The 16,233-nt window shown below is 22.7% G+C and overlaps 2 protein-coding genes across 2 annotated transcripts; one reads left to right on the top strand and one right to left on the bottom strand.

Moving 5' to 3' along the window:
• Nucleotides 1-1,000: 1,000 nt before the first annotated feature.
• Nucleotides 1,001-2,311, bottom strand: PCHAS_1365900 (TBC domain protein, putative; the record flags this gene model as incomplete). Its single annotated transcript, XM_736323.1, has 2 exons — nucleotides 1,001-1,932; nucleotides 2,197-2,311. The coding sequence occupies 2 exons, from the start codon at nucleotides 2,309-2,311 to the stop codon at nucleotides 1,001-1,003; spliced, it is 1,047 nt and encodes a 348-aa protein (XP_741416.1).
• A 2,715-nt stretch (nucleotides 2,312-5,026) lies between these two features.
• Nucleotides 5,027-15,545, top strand: PCHAS_1365800 (conserved Plasmodium protein, unknown function; the record flags this gene model as incomplete). The annotated part of the gene is made up of 3 exons (XM_016799466.1): nucleotides 5,027-14,952; nucleotides 15,081-15,294; nucleotides 15,462-15,545. 3 exons carry the CDS (start codon nucleotides 5,027-5,029, stop codon nucleotides 15,543-15,545), a joined length of 10,224 nt encoding a protein of 3,407 aa, XP_016654751.1.
• Nucleotides 15,546-16,233: the final 688 nt, after the last annotated feature.

The raw sequence follows: 16,233 nt of genomic DNA, 5'->3' as shown, positions 1-16,233 counted from the left end.
TTTTTTATATGGATATTTAAAATTAATATTACGGCGAATATATTTTAAAATGTTATGCTATATATTATTCCAAAATTTTTTTAATAAATAAAAATGGAATTACCCCCATTTAACTTATTTTAATATACACACAGGAATATATATATTTTTTTAATAACTTTTAAAATTGTTTTTAAAACATTATTTGAAACCAAAAAAGACAGCATTCAAAATGCGTCATATGTGTATGACAATTTTTATAAGGGTTAATGGGTATAAAAATATACATATTGTTTTTTCCTATTTGTTTATATTCATACTTACATACATATAGGAACAGAATTAATCATTTAATATAATTTCTCATATAAAAACATCAAAAAATATAATATGTGCATGATTTATGAATGCTTGTATTTATAAAAGCACACATTCATGTATTTTTTATTTTAAGGCAAATAAAAAAATTAAACATTAAGGAATTTCTTATTATATATTTTTTTAATTTAATTAAACTGTTTTGTGTTTATATACAAATATGTATATAACCCTAATTAACAAAATGATAGCAGTTTTGCCTGAACAAGCAATAATATAATACCAACTTGATAAATAAATGTTTTAAAAATATTTTATTAACAATGTATAATCATAAGATAAATAAAACAAGTTAATAAAAATATCATGAAATGGTAACAATAATAAGGATAAGAAAAGTTATTGACATAAAATATAAAACGCAATGAAAAAAATGTTCTGTATATAATATATTTACAACTATTTAAAAACGTTTAATTCAAACATTTTGCACAAAATTATTAACATTATTCTCTTTATTATTTAATTTTTTTTTTCAAAATCTCAAATGCTTTATATAAAATATATATATTCATATGCACAAAATCGACAAATATGTATACCTATGTAGTGGCAGCAAGCACATACTAGCAGACTAAAGAAATTATAAACGCACACACACTCATATAAATATGCGTGTATACGCTTTTAAACGGAAAATAAACTAAGAGAAATGCTTCGGAGATGATTGGAAGGCATTTTTTAAAACAAAGGCTTCTGATAAAATCGATTCGATGTCTTGAATTTTCCAATTTTCTGTTGGGAAACGTTGCATAAATAATAGCATTTGTTGAAAATCCATTTGCATTAAATGTTTAGACCAATGCACTAAAAAAACAGCACATATATATGGATGGAAATCTGTAAAAATATCAGATATATCACTAATATATGTATCTAACAACCGTATAGCTATATCAATTGGAAACTCTCTTAATAATAAACAATTTACCCATCGAAATGAGAATTGAATAAAATCTATATTATTATCATATATATGATTAAATAAAGATTTGTCAACTCTTTTGACAATTTCTTTAACTTTTATTATAGCTCTTTGTATTCCTGGTTGCCCAAATGTATAATTATCTTGAATTTGTTCTAACAATTTAGAAAGACAAAAATATAAATCGGATTCAACATTTTTTAATTCATCGTTTGAAACATTATCAATATCATCAGAATTTATTTCTTTCTTTAAAATTATAGGTCTTAAAAAAACGACTAAAAATGGTGTTATTAAATCATTTATTCCTTGTACATATCCACATGCAGGATGTCTGACAGAATAAATAAATAATACACGTTCACTTAATTGTTGTATTTTATTATTATTAAATATATTATAACATGATTTGGTTCTAGGAATATCTACTTTTATTTGCCTTAATATTTTTAATTCATCTTCTGATAATTTGTTTTTGTTATAATATTGCTTTTCTAAATTCTCATATTCATCTCGCTTTTTTTTTAAAACCTTTTCTGTATCTTCTTTATTTAATGGTAAATACCCAAGAGCTAATTTCCAGCATTGCTCTCTTACGTCAAAGGGAACTTCACATGATATCCCTCCCCATAAAATATCTTTTAGTTCATCTATATTGAAAAGAAGTGAAAAAAGGTGAGCAATTACGAATGCATATGACGAATAAAAAACATTTTAACACTATGCATATGTACATTTCAATAAGAACCGCTTAACATTAGCACCACAACGGCCATACATATATTTTCACATATTTATACATAGCATATTTTTCCAAATTGAATATAACAAATAACGTTAAACATGGCATATGTAACATATAATAACATATGAGCAACATATTATTATTTTTTTCTTTTTTTCTTTTTTCATACTTATATCTATAATTGGATCATTCAAAATATGATGCAATTTCTTCATCTTATGAGAAATGTTTTTTGGTTCCATTTGGGGTTGTGGACTTTCATTTTTTTCTTCATTGAGTTTCATTTTGTATATTATTATATTTCCCTCTACACTTTATGTTTATTTCCCCCCGTTTTTTTTGCGTACTTTTGTTTTTTTAATAGTTTAAAGTCGTGAATCAGAACAAATTAGAAAAATATACAGTTTCTTTTATCGGCATACAAATATATGTTATGTTTTTTTTAATATTTTCATTTTAGAATATTTTATTAGATATCTTCACATAACATTTTTATTATCTTTATCTTCTATTTGTATGCTAATATATTTTATCATATACATTTGTTCATTTTATAATTCTACTTTTTTTTTAATTTAATCTTCTAAAACAATACTAATAAACTATTTCCTGAATATCAATTATTATATTGTTAGTCATTAAACTTTTCTCATGTTATATGATTTACGATTTTTATAGTGACTGTTATTTTTACTATTCTTAGTACTGATGTTATTGTTGTTTCTTTTTTTTATTATTATTATCCATATTACTATTGATATTTTTTTTTTTTTTTTTTTGGTATCAGTAGTTGCAATGTAATTAACATGAAGGACGTGAATGACAAAAATAAGAAAACATGTTTATGCCCTTTTTATAAAATTCTCAGTGTTGGCACGGATTAAAAAAATGCATACATGCATATACTCATAAGGTGACTATAATAATAAATTAATTATATTTTATATCCATAAAAATACATTCTTAATCATAAGTTTAATAAAAAAAAATCAGAATTTTTAAAAGTTTAGCTAGCTTAATGTATTACCAAAGTTCTATATGATATATCGCTTTAAAGCGGTATTTTTATAAAGGCAGGAAAATTTTCCATAACATACATTATTCTTTTCTGCCTCACCATTTTTACAAAAAAAATTGTTTATAATTTTAAAAAATGCTTAAGTATTTTTTGCAAATCCATTTTAAAATGGTGATACATAATTATATTCCATTGTTTATATTATAAGTGTATATGTGCATGCTTATATGAATATACCACGTTGAAAATTTTACGAAAATAGAAGGAAATTACAAAAAAAGGGTATACGCACACATGCCTAAGAAATAAATATAATTTTTATTATACTTATAAAAATGTTATAATATGTTTTCAATTATGAATAATTATATATAATGAAAGTCTGTGTTGAAGCTTTAAGCTATTCATGTGTAATGCTTTAGTATAGTAAGTATAATATCCTATAGTGTATTTTATTAGTGTAAATACAAAGGGGGGAAAGGAAAAGAAAAAAAATGAAAATTATAAATACATAAGCTTATTAATTAATCAATTACTATAAAATAAAAAGCATATAGAGGAAAACTATTCCCCAATTTTACAAATTAATAAGATACATTTTTTATTGAATAAAAATTATGCAGTTTATTCCCCTATAATAAAACCCTTTTATTATCATTCCCAAATTACACCAAATTTTATACGAGTTTTTTTTTTTATTCGACCACTAATACTTATATCTTATGGAATACAAAATTATATTCAAATTCAAAAATCATAAAATTTATATTAAACAATTTGCAAAGTTTCAATTTTATAATTGTAATATGCTTAAAAGCATTTTATTTAAAAAAAAAAATAAAAGTTTATTTCACATTTAGTTTTGATTTACAATCAGATTAAAAAGCAGACATGTTTTTTTTTCGTATCTACAATATTATTTTTTCGTATATATTTTGTAAATCTTAATAAAAGCTTTATTTATTAATTTTTTTTTTACTGTATCTCCAATTTGTTTAACAATGATATTAACATTTTTTTATATGTAAAGAAAATTGTTTGTATTAAAAAACAATATAAAGATCGTCTCTTTTTTATTCTTTATTTATTTCGTTTTTTTTTTTTTTTTACTTGTTTTTATTATAATTATACATATTTTTTATTTCGTATTATTTGATTTTTATATGTACACATTTTAAAATATTAGATCTGCCTTTTTTTTTAATAAAAAACTGTGCATGGAAAATATTGTGATAATAAAGTAATTAGCATTTTTGAAAAAAAAAAATATATATATAGAGATAAAGAAAGAAAAAGTAAAAAAGTAAAAGTAATTTTCTTACGAGTCAGGTATTTATTTTTACCCGTAAAGTTAAGCTACTTTTCTTTATATCAAATTTGTATCATCATTTTTTTTTTTAAACCCTAATTAAAATGTAGGTTACGAAATGAATAATATAAAAAGAATAAAAGGAAAAACGGGGGAAATTAATTAATGCCAAGTAACATCATTTGCACACACACATATATATTTATCGATATTTTAATGTATATATCATTGAGCTTGTATTATATACATTATACCTAAGTAAAATATATTTCCATTTGTTCATTATCAACCCTTATTTGAACCTGTTATTGTTTTTTTTATTATTTTTTTTGTGACGTAAAAAAAATAAACATATGCATGTATATGCATACGTTACACACCATTTCAGATTAAACATTTTTGACACAAAAATTTTAAAGCTTCCAAAAAATTAAAATCATCATATGCCTAATAAAATAGCAACAAGAACAGACACAACTCCCCATATATCGGAAAATCATAAATACACATATATGTGCAAAATTTCCAGAATACATGCATATGCCCACTAAACGCTTAAATGTATAAACACGCGTGTAGTGGTCATTTATAATATTTTACAACTCTTACTATTAATATATATACATACATATATAGATAGAAAGAGAAATAGTATAAACCCGATTTGTCAATATGTTTAAAAGCATCGTTCCGACAACAGTCGGGTTAAATAATTCAAATTATGTTCATGCCAACATTGATGAGGAATTTAATTTTTATAATAACAGCAATAATAATATTAGTAATAATTTTCCAAAAAAAGACAAAGCTCAAATAGCTATAGAACATGAACAAATATTAAATGTATCAAATTCTTATAATATCAATATTGAAAATTTAGTTAATGCAAAAACACCAGAAGAGATAGCACTTCGAATATTAAAATCACAAAATATACAAAATAAAAGAAAGTATACAGATAATAATAATGCAAATTATGAAATAAATAAAAAAAATTGTAATTTATATGATCCCAATTTATGTTATATAAATAATTCAGAGTTACAAGCAAATATTTCGTCTCAAAATGTGTTGAATCAAAAATATTCGGATCAACATTATTTTAAATACAATTTTTCAGAGCATCAATTTCAAAATAGTATTAAAGAAAAATGGAAAAGACACAGTGATAATAGGGTGGTGTACAACACCCATGGGGGAAGTCAAAATTTATGTCGATCAAACAGTAGAACTAGCAATGGCACCAGTTCGAGCAATCATAATAATTACTATAACGATTTTCGTCATTATTATAATAACAATTACAACTCTCTATATAGGAACAGACCTTACATTACTAATGAGTCACGATTTGTTAATTTTCAAAAAATTCCAAATCGAGCTCATAATAGTGTGCCGCTTTCCCAATTTAATGATCCTCAAAATATGAATTATATAGATAGCAATATAATAAATCAAATTGACATGATTAAATTCGCTTATAAAAAGAATTTCCTTAACCACAAAAATATGAACAATATAAAACAGGCTTATAATATTGACAAATCTAATTATTGTAATAATATTTATTCAATTCAAAATGATCATAAACTGGGCATTTGGCCGAATGCCAGTAACCCATCTCCTAATCATACAGTCCCCCAAAATATACATATAAGATCATATCAAAATAATAACTTTCTTCCCATTTTAGAACCACAAAAATTTGAAAAAAAAACGGATGAAATAATAACTGAGATAGCTGATAGCAACTTGATGAATATCAATGAAAATCCAGAGATTCATCAAATGGTACAAAATTCAAATGAACAGGAGAATAAAAATTTAGAAAAAATCATTGAGCCCACAAATGCGAATGATATTGCAAAAATACAAACGGAAGACAGCCATAAAATTGATACTGAAAAAATAGATGAAACCAACAATTCTATTACTAGTGAAAATAACAAAAATGATTCGAATGAAAATAAAATAAATAATCACAATATTAATATAGTGAACGAAATGAAAGAGAATATTCCAAATTTTATCGAAAATGATAAATCTTTACCAATGCCATCATTATTGTTTGAAACAAAAAAAACATCAGACATTTTCGAGGCACCTGAATTGGTAGATAAAATTGATGATGAAATATTATATACATTAAAAGATATAAAAAATAATGAAATAGAAAAATATAAAAATGATTATATTAATTTAAGAAAAGATGATGATAATAAAATGCGTATTTTCTTTGAACAAAATATTGAATCCTTTTTAAATTTAGATTCAAATGATATAAATAGAAATAAGAAATTAAAAAGTATTATATCATCTGTCGAAGTATGTCTAAAATGTGAAAAGGATTTAATTTATGCAGATACAAGAAAAATTGAAATATTGCTTGACAAGCTTTTATCAAATATCGATAATTACACTAATAAAGAAATTAGTTATAGAAAATATGTAAAGGAAGATAAGGAAATTAATTCTTCTTCATCATGCTTAGACGAATATGGAAACGAGAATAATATTAATGATGATGAAGAAGATGAACTTATTGTGTCAAAATTAGAGAGTAATGGAAAAGACGAAAATGTGAAAAAAGGTTCCCAAAAAAATAGACAAAAAAATAAAAAAAAAAACAACTTAAAAAATAGCCAAAATAATAATTCAAATGATGAAAAAACAAACACAAATAATATTAATGATATAATTTATGGAAATTATAATATTCTATTATATTTACTTTTATTAAATTTTACCTTCTTTAAAAATTATATTGATATTGAAGAAATAAATAAACACATATTAATAAACTTAAAAACAAATTTTAAAAATGTTATAATAAAATTATGTGAAAATGAAATTAAAAATAAAATAATTCAATTTTATAATATTCACGAACAGCTTTTAATACAGCTTATTTGGACATATGAAAAAGTATTATTATATATATATGACATATATATATATATTGAGAAATATGATACAGTATTAATTAATTTACTTGATCTATGTTTATTAACATTTCAGGCAAATTACAATATTCAAATTATTATACTTCATTCTATTAATTTGTTACTAAAAGTTTTTAATACTAGCCAATTGAAAAATATGAAAAAATACATTTTAGACAATCTAATCATAAATATAAACACAATCGATTTTAAGTATAATAAAATAAACTTTAAAAATAGTCATACAAATTCTACTTACATACATTTGTCTATATTCCTTATAATTAAAATTGCGGAATCATTCGCTTTTTATTATGGCGATGTAAAAAACAAATTCATACTACAACAAAAGTCTAAGCAAATAAAAAGGCAAAGTAAACTTGAAAAAAGCGTGTCAAATAAATTAATAAGCGGAAAAAAACGAGAAAAAATATATTCTCTTTCCTCTCATGATTATAGTAGTCTTAACGACAAGGACGATGACGAAGATGAAGACGATGATGATGATGATGAAGATTATAATTTTTCGGATGAATATGCTCGGGGAAAGAAAGGGAAAAAAAATAATAATAAATTGAAACTTAAAAAGAAAAACATAAAAGCAACAGAAACAAAAGATGCAAAAGATTCAAGCACATCTTCTGACGATTCACTTAATTTTAGTATTTTCACTAGCGAAAATGATAGCGAAAAATTCCAAAGTGACATATATATGGAAAAAAAAGTACTGGACAAGCCTAAAAATATTGATAAAGTATCCAAATTAAGAAAGGGAAAAAATACGTATACTAACAATTCCAAGTATTTGCATAAATATGGGGAACGAAAATCTTCGATGAGAAAAAAAACAAAGACAAGATCAGATATTTATGAATATGATAATTTAAATGATACCCATGACATAAAAATGATGCACCATAATAAAAACAAAAAAAATGTAAGAACAGATAAAATAATTGCACCTATGAAAGATTCTGATAGTAGTGACCAATGTTTTGACATAGGATATCGAAAGGAAAGTCTAAAAGCATCTGGCGCAAAAAAGAAAAATGATATAACTAATTCAGGGAACCCAACAGAAGAAGAACTTAATAAATTTATGATGGAACAAAATTTTAAACGATTAAATAATATAATAAATTATATATTAATAGAAATAATAAAAAAAATATTATATGATGATAATAAAAATGCTCGAAATACTTTAGAAGTCATAGTTTTAGATTTAATTAAATGTTGTGACAATCCACTACTAAGTTTAAGTACTATGTTTGTAAAAAATTTAACTCACCTTTTTTTTGATATATTAAATAAAAAACAAGAAAACAATATTAAAGAAACTTGTCTTTTTATACTCCGATATATGATCAAATATATATTTAGCATATACAATTATATTAACAATTCATGTTTTCATTTACTCTACAACTTTAATAACGAAACAAAAAACAACAAATTTATAAAACCGATTCTTAACATTAAAAATAATAATAATCAGATAGGTACTGCTCAAAATGGTTTAGAAAATAAGTCTAGTCCATCTTGTCGAAAAAATAGAAAAACCCTTACTAGCGAAAACTCAAATAATAGTAGAAGCAGTTATAGTCTCAGTAATTGCACTAATTCAAATGATAAAAAGTTAACACAGACAGCTAAAAATAAAAAGGTAATCACTAAAGGAAAAAGTTCGAAGATAAAAAAACAAAAAAAAAATAAACAGAATGAAAATAATGACAAAATAAGTATCTCTAACATATCAAATGGTAGTGAAAATTTCAAAAAAAAAAATATAGAAAAAAAAAAATATTTCAAATGCTGTCATGAAAAGAAAGAGGGCGAGCAAATTGTTCGATGCTCTATATGCGAACAATTATATCATATAACATGCATAAACAAAGGATTTAATAAGTTAGATTTAGAAAATGATAATATATATTTTTCTTTAGAAGAAAGTAAAACTGATGAGACACCCCAAGAGCTTGAGGAAAATGACAGCAATGCGGAGTATCAAAATGGATTACAAAAAAAACAAAAAGATAATGATAATAATAGAAATAATGACAACAATGATATCTCTAAATTTCTTAAATATAATTGTGATAATTGTAAAATAAAAAATATTACTAAATCTTTTATTATAAAAGAAACACAAAGACATAATAGCATTTTAAATATAAGTTTAAAAAAGAAAAAAGAAAAAAAAAATGGATTCTATTGTTTACAAAAGTTTTTAAACAATTTGAATATTTTTGATATCTATTATTATTACTTATTAATATATATTAAAAAAGAAAATTTAAATGAAAACATTGAAAAAAATTTCAATAATATATATACCTATATTTTACTTTTATACAATAATTTTATATACACTGCTCAAGTTTCAAACACTTCAGAAGATCATAAACTAGTAGAAATAGCTAGTGTAAAAAAAAAAAAAGAAAGACAAAAAAGCCGAAAAAATAAAAAAAATAGAAACAGCCAAATCAGTGATATAAGTAGCATCCTGTGTAAAGACACATATACTAGCCAAGATAGTGATCAAAATATATTCGAACTAATGGAAAAAAGAAATGAAGATCCACAAATGAAGGAAAGAGAAAAAATTATATTTATAAAAAAGGCTAATAATCTATTAATTTACGAATTTAAAAATGTAAAAGAAAATCAAGATATAATATTAAGCTTAGGTGATATGTATAATTTTGATATATATATAAGTCATATATGGAAGTTATATCTTTACTTTTTTTTTTACGATTTTTTTACAATATCTTTCAACCAATTATTTTATATATTATACGAAAATAATAATAAAAATTTAAGATACTATAGCATATCAATAATTAATAATATAATAAATGATAATTATTTATATTTAAAATGTAAGCAAACTCAAAATATTCTTTTGTCTTGTCTAACTGATAACTATTTAAAAGTTCGAGAATATACCTTATGCATTTTTTATAATTTTTGTAAATCATTTTTAGAAGTAGACACAATAATAAATAGAACCCAAAAAAATGATCAAAATTTTTTATTAAAGAATCGTCAAACCGAGAAAAAAGATAAAGATCTAGAAATTAGTCAAGCATCTGAGAAGGTACGAAATAAAGACATAGATAGTGTTACAAATAATACTAGCGAAAATGGATACGAATGGAATTGTAAAAATAATCAAATAAATTTAAATGAATATATTACAGATGAAATAATTGAATCCGTTAAAAGGTGCACTAAAGATATAAAAATTAGTGTCCGAATTATTAGTGTAAAAATTTTAAAATATATTATTTATTTTAATAAATATATAAAAAGGTATGACCTATTAAAACAGGATGATAATACAAAATATGAAGAAAATCAACAGATTCATAAAGAAAACAAAATCAATGATTCCGTTACTGATAATGTGCTAATATTAAACGATATAATAGAACGATATGCATCACCATTTGATAATGAAACAATGAAAAATACGGTTTTAGAAATATTAATTGAAATATTTTTCATAAACATTTTTGCACTTTCAAATAAAAGAAATGAAATGGAATACACACAAGATAAAGCTAGCAAAATGTCAAACAAAAGGGAACAAGATTATAAATCTACAACATTGTGTAAAAGCAAAAATTATTCACAAGCCTTACCTAACGAAACAGAATCTGATGGTCAGTATGACGAATCATTTAATGATCATAGTAATAGTAAATATGTAGAAATAGAAGAAGATGTAAATAATTTATTTATTCATTTGCTATTTGTTTTTAAAAATAAACATGATATAAATATTATAAATAAGATGCTAGAATATATGGACAAAAATTTTAAAAAATATGAAGACAAATTAAACATAATACAAAATGTGATGAATAAATATAATGTTGATGAATATGAGGAAGATGAAAATAATGTGGAAACAACAAAAAAGGAAGAAAAGAAAAAAAAATTAATATTAAAAAAAAAAAAAAAAAAAAATGCAATAAAAAATAAGCGAAATAAACAAGGTCTAAAAAATGGCAATACCAAATATAACTACAATGATGAAGATGAAAATTTAAATGATAGTAATTCGGTAGACGAATCAAGAAGTAGTGATGATGAAGAGAAATTAAAAAATAAAGAAAATAGCTTAACCAAAACCAAAAACAATATATACAATATATATATAAATAATTATTATAAATATATAGAAATATTGAGAAACAAATGTATAAAATATATTTTAGAAGTATGGATTTATAATTTAATATCATTATTTGTAAAAACCCGAAGAAATAAAATCCATGAAAATGAGACAAAAAAAATTATCCAAATTTTTAATATAATTATTGAAATATATCCAAATTTATTTATAAAATATCTAACCTTTTTTTATTTATATATTTATAATAATGATGTATCAAAAGATATATGTGAATTATTATCTTCTGTAATACCACATTGTAAATTGGATTTACATTTAAAATTACAATTAAAAAAAATCAAATTTAATAACACATTATTATATCATAATAATATATCTATATCAAGGTCATATATTCAATTATTATGTTCTTTACACACCTATATCTTTTCAAATTTTTCATATTTTAAAAATTATATTGAAGATTGTTTTATTGTTTTGTATAAATATAAGTTATTTTTTTTAGTTAACAATTATATACTCCAACTTAACGATTTCATAAGAGAGTTTTATTACATGTCTGAAGAGGATAAGACAGCTATCAAATATAAGCTTTGTCAATTATATCTTTTAAAATTGAATGAAAAGGATGAACAAATTATGGATGACAAAGAAAAACATGAAGATCCAGAGTTTCAAAAACAAATTCAATCACAAGGACTTGAAGATAACGATAAAAATAGTAACTTACAAAATCCAGAAAACTTTTTCTTACACAATATTATAGATATTACATATGAAGATTTTATTTCCTTTCTAAATGAATATAAAAAATATATTTTTGAAATTTTCTCAATATCTCATAATGATATTTTAAATATAAATAAATATACATGGTTAATTTCAGTTATTATGGAATTTATAAATGTTAATAAAATAATTTTGAATGATATATATAAAGACGAAGTAGATACAAAACTTCATGCAACTTTAACTGATGAAACAAATGAAAATAAAAGTTCTATCAATAACTATTCAAATGGTAAAAGCATAAAATATATTAAATTATCGGATCTCAGTAAAAATATACAAATATATACAAATGGAATTTTATACTTCGAATTTATGCATAATAAACAAATGGATTATATTAAGAAATGGAATATATTGAAATTAAAAAAAGAAATAATATCAGAAATAATAAATAAAAAATTTAATATTAATAAAATTGAATCTTTTGCTGATATTTGTAATTATAAATTTTATGATGTTGTTTTAATTCTAAAAAAATTATTAATAGACTTATTTTATATATCGAATGATATTAAATGTAAATCATTCTTTCTATTATGCTTAAGTAAAATATTATCAAATTATCATAACTCACATTATATTAACGATTTACATTTGAGAAATTTATTTTTTTTTTGCATCAACTCTCAAAATCCATCTTTACAAAAAAATTTTCTCTATATATTACTTCAGCTTATTAAGACATACGAGCATTTTTTCAATAACAAGGACAACATTTTTTACACCCATTCTCTTGAAAATAATGATAACCTACCGAATATTTCAAATAAAAATAAAAGCATCTTAGAACCTGTCGAAAGTGGTGATCCAAATTGTAAAACAAAACGAAAACAAGCAAATTCAGGTCGAAATAATAAAGACAACCATTACAAAAAAGAAAAAAGATCAAATCAAACAGATAAGTCACAAAGTTTTGAAAAAGAATCAAATTCGTCCGCTATGTTTGCAAGCACTGATCACAAATCTAATGAGAATATCCAACATAATAATATTTCAAAGGGAAGAAATAAAATAAATTGTAAAAATAATAAAATGAAAATAGAAACATCTATTGGTGATGATGACGAAATAGAGACTCAAATTGGAGAAGACGGCGATGCATATGATGCAGAGAATGGCGATGCAAATAAATCAAGAGCTGAAAATTTTGCTAACAAAAAGAAAAATATGCAAAAAAAAAATAAACAAACCGAAATTGCAAATAAAAGAGAAAGCATTCGTAATGGGGAAGATAACAGTTGGAATGAAAATGAAAATAAATTTGATCAACAAACAGATACGCCAAAAAATAAAAATAATATGCATGTCTTATTATTAGCTTCTTTATTTACACAAAAAATAGTCGAAATTCTAAAAATTAATAAATTTTTTTATTTAGATTGTTCTCAAGAAGAATTAAATCATATAAAAAATTTAGGGATCCAAATTTTAAATCATTTATATAGAGAAGGGTTTATACAAAGTACAAGCATATCTCCTACAATCTTTCCATTATGTTTCTCATCAGATATCAAATTAAAATTACAAGGTCAAAAAGTTATTAATTTTATTATGGAAAAAGAAAATTATAATTTTTTAAATAATTTATCAGAATGCTTACAGGGCTTACTATTTTATATTATTGAAAATTATTATATTCAAAATCGAAAAGAAAATTGTTCCAATAATGAAGAATATAAAAATATAGACAATATGAATCAATTCTTTTTATTTAGCCAAATGGAACCAATTTTTTTTAAAACCCTACTCGATATTTATGAAAAATTAGAAACAAAAAAATTAAAAATAATGTTTTTAAAAATTATATTGAAGCAAATAGAAAATACATCCCATTCTGTTTTATACGAAAAAGTTATAAATTTCATTCGATTTATGAATCAAAAATATCTCCAATATAATCAAACAGGACCACAAAACATGTCCCAATGTGATCAAAATGATAATGTATACACAGAAGTGTGTAGCCAAAATGGAGTTATTCAAATATGTTCTATCAAGGATATATACTGTTATATTTCCAAAAATTATTTACCAAAAGATAGACAAAGAATATCCAACGATTTTGAAGAAGACCTTTCGGATGAAAATTTTGACACATCAGAGAACGGCGAAAATGATGATGAAATTGAAAATAGTCATGAATTAAAAAAAAAATCAAATGTTAGAAAAAATAAAAGGAATGGCTCAAATAAAATTTTGAATAGCAAAGAAAGCATAAATTTTGAAAGTGTTACAGCAGATAGTACTACAAATTATGAAAATTCATATGATAAAGACATAGGAAAAAATATATATATTAAAATAAAAAAAAAATATAATAATATATTAGAAGAACATATAATTATTGATGAATATACAATTGTAAATTATTTCCTATTTTTATATTTACAAATATTAACATACCTAATTTCATATATTAATTTTTCAACATATAATGAAATAGCTATATTAATTCATGACATAAACCGAGTTTATTCTATAACATCATCAACTATTAACACCGGTAATGATACCGACAAAGTTAAACCCGATTATTTTCATTTCTTAGATGAACACATAAAACAAATAACAAGCGAAGATGATAATATTAGAGAAAAGGAAATGCTTAATACACCACATATAGCCCCAAACCTAAATAAAGTAAAATGCTTTATTATAGTTATTCTGGGCAATCTTGTGACTAACTTGATGGGGAACTATAATTTGGGCGCAGATAGGTAAAGGAAAAAAAAAGACTATCTATATTTTTGTATAAATTCGATGCATTCCGATTGATCTACACATTTAATAATATCGTTTTTTATTAACCCTCTTTTCAACTTTTTCATTTTTTCTCATTTCATAGATTGAATGACCTAATCGATGACAATAATTTGAAGGAAAACAAAATAGACGAAGAAAAAAGGGAAGAGAAAAAAAGAAATTTTAATTACTATGATTATATATATGAATGTATTGATATATATATTGGAAACAGTACAGAAATAGTTAACAAATATTCGAAGCACAATTTAAATACATATGAAATGAATAACGATTACTTAAACAAGCTCATAAATGTAAGATATAAAAGTAGTTGCGATATCTGTACATTGCAATAACCATATGTTCTATATGCATGCATATGCATACGTTTTTTGGCTGCGTCAATTTGTTTACTTTTCCTAACCTGTTCACATTTCACATTTCACATTTCACTTATTTACTTTCTTACTATTTCTTGTAGGAGGGAAAAAACAATAAAATTTTGCAAAGAAAAAGGAAAAAAAGAGTTGTGAAAAAAACGAAGGTTAACAAGGAAGAAGAATAAGTAAAATGGGGCCTTATGAATTTTGCAGTTCTATGGATATTTTTTTTGTAGTAATAAACATTTTTGTTGTGTATTAAGATACTATTTGTTTCGTTCTATATTTTTATTATTAATTTTTTTTTGTAAAATTCAAAACATAAAATATGTTTGAAAAATCATCAGGATTTTCTTTTTTTATGTCTTTGTTGCATTTATCTGGATATTTGTACATCATCATATGCATATAATACAAATACATATTTTTTTCCGTAAATATGTGTGGAGTTAATGTGATATATATATTGCCCACATAATTTTTTATTTTACACTTTATATAACCTTTTAAATGTTTTAAAAGAAAAAAGTATAAAAATAATTATAAAACAATAAATAAAGTTTAGATAAACTTTCATGCTTTCCCTTTTAACTGAATAATAATTATTATTATGAAAGATATAATCCTATTTTCTATTATTATTATTTCCAATACTCCCCTTTCCGTTGCCTATTATTGTAATTTACTCACCGAGCTTATATAACAAATTAATAAAAAAAATAAATTATATCATAGCAACATGTGTTATTGTGACTAAAGCCCAAACGAATATACAATTTTAAAGAAAATTTATAGGAACTACAAACCCGATTTTTATAATTGCCATTCTTTATATTACTATTTCGTATCGTTAGGTTATCTGTTATTGTTTAA

This window comes from Plasmodium chabaudi, assembly GCF_900002335.3.
Source record: "Plasmodium chabaudi chabaudi strain AS genome assembly, chromosome: 13".
In the NCBI taxonomy this organism is placed as follows: Eukaryota; Apicomplexa; class Aconoidasida; order Haemosporida; family Plasmodiidae; genus Plasmodium; species Plasmodium chabaudi.
Note: the sequence above shows the minus strand (reverse complement) of the source record. Positions and strands in the feature narration are given on the sequence as shown.